The sequence below is a fragment of the Hoplias malabaricus genome, chromosome 9 (genome assembly GCF_029633855.1).
Source record: "Hoplias malabaricus isolate fHopMal1 chromosome 9, fHopMal1.hap1, whole genome shotgun sequence".
In the NCBI taxonomy this organism is placed as follows: domain Eukaryota; kingdom Metazoa; phylum Chordata; class Actinopteri; order Characiformes; family Erythrinidae; genus Hoplias; species Hoplias malabaricus.
The window spans coordinates 38,047,148-38,055,428 of NC_089808.1; the positions used below are offsets into that span (position 1 = coordinate 38,047,148).

General features: G+C 41.0%; 1 protein-coding gene across 1 annotated transcript; it reads right to left on the reverse strand.

Moving 5' to 3' along the window:
* Positions 1-249: 249 nt before the first annotated feature.
* Positions 250-8,050, reverse strand: and2 (actinodin2). The gene is made up of 7 exons (XM_066680282.1): positions 7,934-8,050; positions 7,285-7,291; positions 6,858-6,941; positions 5,829-5,912; positions 3,869-3,913; positions 1,947-2,095; positions 250-1,584 (listed from the first exon to the last, which is right to left on the reverse strand). The coding sequence occupies exons 1-7, from the start codon at positions 8,048-8,050 to the stop codon at positions 250-252; spliced, it is 1,821 nt and encodes a 606-aa protein (XP_066536379.1).
* Between the last annotated feature and the right edge of the window lie 231 nt (positions 8,051-8,281).

Consider the following 8,281-nt stretch of genomic DNA (forward strand, 5'->3'; position numbering starts at 1 on the left):
CTGCTACACTTTTTCAAAACAGTCGAGAATAATCCTAACACATAGCAAACAATAAGATACATGTTACTAACTTTAGATGAAATGATAATTGTCTGTTTTCATTGAAGTTGTTGTTCTTCTGGTCAGACCCATAGCACTAGCCTCTGGTAAGTGCTGTTTTAATCACCATGTTGACTGTGGGGTTATAGGAATGATAGAGAGTTTATGTAAAAGCACCCTTTGGAGGTGAGTTTTCCAACTTTCCAACATCTATTTCTTGTACTGACCCAGGTATCCTCTAAGAACATCCTCAAGTTTTGGGACTTGGTAATTAGCTGCTACATTGGAAGTGCTGGGATCTCCGTGGCTGCTGTCCTGCTGGGATGGCTCTTCTCTGGCTTCGTCAGCCTGTTTTTCATTGACTGCAGAGTTAGCACGGCGCAAGCGGCAGTTGAAATCAATCTCAGGGTCACAGTCGGGATGCGGCTCGATTATACCATCTTGGACTGACTTGCCTGCCTCAGCTCCAGTAGAAACCTGGGGGGAAATCTTGCCACAATTGGGATCATAGGGGTGGCAGCCAAACTGGGCGTTGGGAGCACTTGCTTTCAAGTCGTGTGCCTCGAGAGGTGTGCAGTCTTTATCGTAGAAGACAAAGCAGTCATAGCCTTCCTTGGTCTTACCCCTGACTCCCAGGCGGGAGCGGCTCTGGAACTGTGGAAGCTGTGGTGGGGGTTTCAGTAGGGCAGCTGTGCCCCCTATCAAGCAATAAGGGTCATAGCGAGGGTCGCAAGCAAGGTTGAGGGGTGCAGGCTCATCTTTGGGTGCATACTCTAGCACAGGCTTTGTAAGTCCTGCCAGTTTAGCAGCAGTGAGTGGATTGCAGTCTTTGTCAAAGAGTGGGTTGCAGTACTGCTCATTGGGAGCCTCTTCTGAATTTGCTGACTGGGCAGCTGGAGCTACATTGGAGACACAAAGAGGATCAACAGCAGGGTTGCAGCTGGGATACAAATGGTACAGACCTGATGGCGCTCTGGCTACAAGGGTGGGTCTGCAGTAGGGGTCTATGGCAGGGTTACATGCTAAGTGAGCGTAGGAAGGTGCCGGGCTCAGTGCAGGCTTGTAACCGTAGGCAGCACGCAAGTGATACTGCAGGCACTCGACATCTGAAGGGTTGCAGATCCTCAGCAGTTCAGACCTCTGTTCTGCCGACAAGAGAGGCTCCATCACTGGGGCATAATAGTAGCCCAGTGGGGCATTTAAAGGCATGGGGAGCAAGGGGTTGAGGAAGGGAGCTGGAGCTTTAACTGGAGCAGGAGGAGGAGAAGGAGCCTCGGATGGTGCATGTGGACCAAGAGAATAGAGACAGTAGGGATCAAGATACGGGTTGCACACCTTCACCACAGATTGCCTCAAGGCAGAAGGCATAACGATCTTAGCTGTAGGTTTGCTGGTAGACTCTGCAATGCAGTCGGGGTCATCTGAGTTGGCACATGCCTTGTAGATCTCGCTCAGATGGCTGAGGTAATGGTTGTAGGAACGGCCCTCTTCCACCCTGTGCTTGCTTTGCAGGTAAATGCGGTAGACCTGATCCAGATTCTCAATCTGTGGATGTAAATGCCAAGATTAATCATTATCAAGGGTTACACTGATCAGTGACAAATATAGACAGAAGACACCTGTTGGTCCAGTTCTGAAAGCAGAATTTTTGGCATTGTACCGTTACAAATGTCCTGCACTATAACTTTGTTGATGCATGCAAAGATTTCCCCAGATTCCCTGAATCTAGTCATGATTAAGGTGTACTGTAGAGGGTAAAATGCACAAAATCCCTGCAACCGCCAATTGCAGGTCCACATTGATTTACCAATCACTGCTTTGATTTCAAGTTCAGTCCTAACTTCTCAGAAGTTTCTCATTCAGACAGAGTGTCTTCAGTCCTCAGTGTTGTGTGTGAGTTTACTCACTCCCTCCTGGTTGTGGGTGTCCATGAAGTATTTGTACCAGTTCCAAAATTCTGGTAGACGTTGGTAATATGCAATGTTCCTCCTGTGACGGCTCAGCTTCTTTGGAGCTAATGCACTCTCCTTCTCCTCTGTGGCTTCAGTCAGTGAACCTGCAAATTCAAGTTTTCATTCATTCATTCATTATCTGTAAGCGCTTATCCAGTTCAGGGTCGCGGTGGGTCCAGAGCCTACCTGGAATCATTGGGCGCAAGGCGGGAATACACCCTGGAGGGGGCGCCAGTCCTTCACAGGGCAACACACACACACACACACTCACACCTACGGACACTTTTGAGTCGCCAATTCACCTACCAACGTGTGTTTTTGGACTGTGGGAGGAAACCGGAGCACCCGGAGGAAACCCACGCGGACACAGGGAGAACACACCACACTCCTCACAGACAGTCACCTGTGCCACCCCAAATTCAAGTTTATTATTTTGAATTGAAATACGAATTCATTACATTTCTAATTAATATTCAGTAATGAACACATGATTTTGCTGCAGAATACTCTCTTTGTTATGATTTCTGAAGATGCATCTCTTATACAAACATAACATGCTCAAAAGTGTTTAGACACTTCTTGTGACTTAAATAAAAGTGCACCATTTGCTAACGTGTTATATATATTATATAAACCATTGGACACCAAGCTCAATGCCAAGTGACGACTCTAAGGATATCCTTGCAAAAAAGTTTATGTAAGTGTGTTCTTTGAAACGCAAAATAAGCGTTTAAATATACTTTCATTTGACTTTTTATTTACTTATTCATTCATTCATACATTATCCGTAACCTCTTATCCATTTCAGGGTTATGGTGAGCCCGGAGCCTACCCGGAGTCACTGGGTGCAAGGTGGGAACACATGCTGGAGGGGGCGCCAGTCCATTGAAGTGCAACACACACTCACACACTCACATCTATGGACACTTTTGAGTAGCCAATCCACCTACCAACGTGTGTTTTTGGAATGTGACATGCAAAATACACTTGGTTTATACTGACAAGTATACAGAGATGTCTAAATATATTTGGAGTATACTTGTAAAATTGTGATCGAAATGTAGTTAAGAGAAGTATATCTGAATATTCTTATCCATAAAATGCATGCATATTTGGTTTGTAGTTTGTGGTGGAATAGCTTAGATTAAGTAGGACATAAGTGAAAATGTACACTGTGTCACCATGGAAACAGATAAACATTTGGCTGATTTTGCTGACAATAATTGTCCAAGGTTTGTACAACGTGATTTAGGGTTAGGTTTAGGTTTATGGTTAGGGTTATGCAAAATTTTAAAGCTGATTTTTCACTCGGGGTTGCCAGATATTCACTGACACAATCTACAAATACTGGAAATAGTGTTTTAGTAAATTACGCATGTTTTCACCAGGATACCAGGTTGCGTTTGAGAGTATTATATCAGTTTTATTTTAGATTATGATCCATTACAATCATAGGAGAAATAGAAGAACATTTTTAGTACAGTGGCTGTACGAAATAAACCTTGGATGTAAACTAGTTGTGTACTCAAAGTTTACTACGCTTACATCTAAAACAAACTTAAAATATAGTTTTATTAATTGAAAAGTCAGCTAAATTAATCCCAAGAATCCCAAGATATATATACTACTAGTGCATTCATGTAAACATGCGTATAAGAGTATACTTGGAAAATGAACTTAAATGAATGAACATATTAATGAAATGAACATATAATACCACACTGTGTTTTCTGGAGTGATGTAACATTAAATATCAGAACTTATCACCCAAAATCAGCTCCTGACCTCACTAATGCCCATGTGGCTACAGATGGGACAGACAAAATGAGTCAGTTTTGGTTTGATGTTGTGTGTAACTCAAAGAAAAAAACATTCACCTTCCTCTTTCTCCTGGTGCCCCACTGGACCAGCCCCCAGAAAATCTGACAAACATTAAAATAAAAGAAAGAGCGTTAAGTGTTGAGAACCAGATGTCCACAGAAGCGGGGAAAATGCTGAGCCACTAATAAGCCTTCAAGACCAGCAGGAAATTTTACTGTTGGTGAAATCTGTGCCATATCCTGCAGTTTAACCCTTTTAACTTAAAAGAACCACAGGCAGTTCCTTTCCGTTGCCTCATAACTACTCAGAATTATGTGCAAAAATTTTGACACCAGTGGTGGTAATTTTCAGAGCAAAACTTAAGGCAAGACTTTACAGTAGGTGTTTGTCAGTGCTACATGACTCCTATAGATTTTAAAAAAATAAATTCACGATTAAATGGTTCTAAACAGAACCACCGTCTTTAGTCAAGAACATTTGAAGAACCATCTTTTTAATAGCGTAAGGTCATGCAGCCGAACAAACTCTCACGTAGTTAAATGATCCCAAAAATGTTAACAGAAAGAACCTTTTTGATAAAAATTAAAATGAAATACCCAAACTTTTGAATTCAACTGTAACTGTTTCTATAGTTACACCAATGTGATGATCAATGGGAAAGTTATAATCATGTACAGTAGTCACTAAACTGTAAACCTAAAGCTTAATTACCATATATGAGTCCAGGATATTAAAAGGATCTTGCGGGGTTCCTCCACTCTGATGGGTTTGAGCATGTCAGACATGGTCTTACTGAACCTGGACCCCCTGTGCAGACCCCCAGTTAAACTACAAAGAGTCCAGGCCTGGAGCCTGAAGGCTGCTGTGTTAATTACCACACAGCTGTAAAAGAAGATGAAGGGGGTGGAAATGTTTTGTACAGTTAAGGTTATGCTCCATACGTCTGCTCCACCAGTCTGTCCCTTCAGATGTTTATGACTCGGGGGAAAGAGCAAAGTCAGCTGAAACCCAGACGACTTCTGGTGCCTATTGTTTCATTACTGTATAGAAATGCACAGGCTACAGAAGCTAAGACTCTGCTTTGAATTAATTTTCACTAACGATGCTTAGTGAATGACCTCTGCTCAGTTTTGAGGTGTTCCCATTGCTGAGTTGGGCACATAAAGTCATATGCATGAGAATATAAGTCTAAAGTCATCATGCCCAATGCCAAATGTCAGCCAGAGGAGTATAAAACTCCCAGCACTAGGATGTATAGAATGGAATTGTGTTCTCTGGAGTGTGAGCCACATTCACTACTTTGGGATGAGTTATCCAGAGCTAATCATCCAATATCAGTTCCTGACCTCAGTGATGTCCATGTGGTTAAATGCAATCAAACCTTCAGAGCCATGTTCTGTCATCTACTGTAAAGTCTTTCTGGATGAGTAGATGCTTTTAGTGCAGCAAAAAGGGACAAACTACCAAAGAATTCCCATTGTAACATAAGAAACGTATGAGCAGGCGTCCAACAAATGGACCATTAACTATATTATATTGTAACTAGTGCTTTCTTTTATTGTAACGATGGAAAACTATATTTTAAGAGTGTGTGTTAAAAGTGAATTACACACAGCTCATCAAATATATGATGCTGGCTTCCCTTTTTTTGAAATCTGCATTTTCTGCAGTTTTGGGCAGAGTTTGCAACTGTACAAGGTTCACTTTGGTTTATTCAAAAGTATTAAAAGCACACATTTGCCTGAACCCAATACAAAAAATGAAGCCAAACAAAATGATTTAATAATAACTTTAACATATTCAGCCTATGTGTTGTACCACTCCAAGAATGAAACGGTGTTCCTTGCATTAGGTCATCAGTTTAAACAGTTTTATATTCTTAATCTAAATAGAGCCAGAGAAAGCTTTTACATTATAAAGAGTGAGATAAATGAGTAAGATATCGACTGTGAAGTTAACACAGTTCACATAACAATAAAGTTATTAAGAAAACCACTTGTAAATACTGGTCCAAACCTGGCATCAAGATGGCGGTGAGCACAATTCCAGTGAAGAGGAAGGAGAGCCTGAGTTTAGCCATTTTTCTGCTTTCAGCTGCTTCTGTGGGGGAAACAAGAACAGTGCATACAGTGAACAACATGAGACTTAATACAGAAGTGTGATCAGGTCATTGTGAACTCGTTCTGTTATTACTGTGCACTTTGGGTAAAGTGCAGCTTCTCTGAGAACATTCTGAGTTTCGTGGCTTTTTTAAAAATGCAAACACTACATTTCTCCAGAAATTACAGAGAACAAATGCATGTTTAGAGGCATCAGTATTTTAAACTCATTTTCTGCCCTGTGAAGAACTGGTGCCCTGTCCAGGGTGTGGTCTTGCCTTGCGCCCAATGTTTCCAGATAGGACTCTGATCTAAAAACTGAGCAATGTGTTATTATGCTATTATTATGTTAGATAATAATGCTGAAATTTGCTTTGAATTCCACCAATTTTTTAACAACTGCATAAGTACATGGTTAAGATGTAAGTGATCTGATGTGAAATGTTCTGTTCTAGAAAAACTTACTGAGTCTGGTTGTTCAAAAAGCCCTGATGTCAGGAACCAAGCGCCTGACGAATATAAACACCATAAAAGGACCTTTTAGACAGTTATTACACAGAAAGACATAATACACATGTTTACATCTAATATTTGATGCGTTATTTTTTGATGTATTGTATAGTAAATAGAGTGTAGGTACATTTCCAATATCTGATATATATATATATATATGTATATATGCCCTTTAAATTGAATACAGTTCATGTATTTATAGAAAAACAACTGCCTCAAAACATGCCAAACCTTGTTTGATTATAGGAAGACGTTAGTGTATACCCAATGTCTATTTTGTAATTGTAACTTTTAATATGACTGTGTCAGCTACTTTTATACCATTTCTGCTATGCTTTATGTTTGAAAACAAACGAACAATTAAACCCACAAAAAAATACAGCTGCACTGAAGTGTTTCTCAGTGTTGAGTTTGCCTCTTGCAGAAATCTGACCACTCACCTGATTCAGCAGAAAACCTCTAGTGGGCTTAGGAGGGTCCACACTCTCCTCTTCCCTGAAGAGCTGGTGAGGGGTGGCTGTGAGAGCAACATTTTTAAGGAGGTCTTGATCATTAAAAAGCAAAAAAAGGCATGGCGAATGGAAGGGTCTTGCTTCTGCCCTCACTAGGATTGGCTCCTGCAAAAGAGGTTCCTGACCAACCAAAGTCCTGTAATTATGAAATACACTCTGTCTGTCTGTTACAGCCCCACATCCCCAGAGCTTGTCGCATGAAAGAAGAAAAATGGGATTTTCTTTTCTGAAAAACAGAGTGCCATATATTATAACAGTATACTGCAAAGAACCCCCACTCAGTACTGAACAGACCCTAAGCTTTTCAGTGGCATACGGTCACTGAGAAAAATAGGTGTCTAAAATTACAGAGCCCCTGAAGAGACATGGTGAGAATTTCTTTTTAGGGAAAAATCTTGTGAGCACCACTTAGTATGTCGTGAGCACCACTTAGTAAGTCATGAGCACCACTAAGTAAGTCATGAGCACCACTAAGTAAGTCATGAGCACCACTAAGTAAGTCATGAGCACCACTAAGTAAGTCATGAGCACCACTTAGTATGCTGTGAGCACCACTTAGTGAGTCGTGAGCACCACTTAGTATGTTGTGAGCACCACTAAGTAAGTCATGAGCACCAATAAGTATGTTTTTCTGTTTCTAGAATGCCGGCTATTTCTGTGGTGCAGGTATGCTGTAGCTCAAATGGATATTGGTGATTTTGTAGAGGTATACTTTTAGCTAGGTCTCAAATATAGAGACATAAATGTTATTCCATTTTAGAAAATAAAGCTGTGGCATTCGGATGCCACAAGCCGCTAAATATTTAGCCTGATGATCTGTACTCTCCCAATATAACTCACACACAACTGAAAAGACTGAAAGAAAAGATAACAACTATATATGTCGTGTAGCCAACAATATAATTTGCACATGCACCCTATTGTCTATTAACTGTGAGACAATGTTTAATGTCATTGTTATTGTGTTTTTAAAAACTGTCTGCAGAAATATCCTTACCTTGTCATCTTTACGTCGTTGAATATCTGTTTCTACAATGTGACGTGCCTTCAAACAGTTAAATAGGTTTTCGTCCATGATTGTGGAGTTACAGCACATCCTCTCCTCCCCTGCCATGTTGCCAGACAGAGAAGCAAAGTGGTGCTCACGACTTACTAAGTGATGCTCACAACATACTAAGTGGTGCTCACGACATACTAAGTGGTGCTCACGACTTACTAAGTAGTGCTCATGACTTAGTGGTGCTCACGACTTACTAAGTGGTGCTCATGACTTTGTGGTGCTCACGACTTACTAAGTGGTGCTCATGACATACTAAGTGGTGCTCACGACTTACTAAGTAGTGCT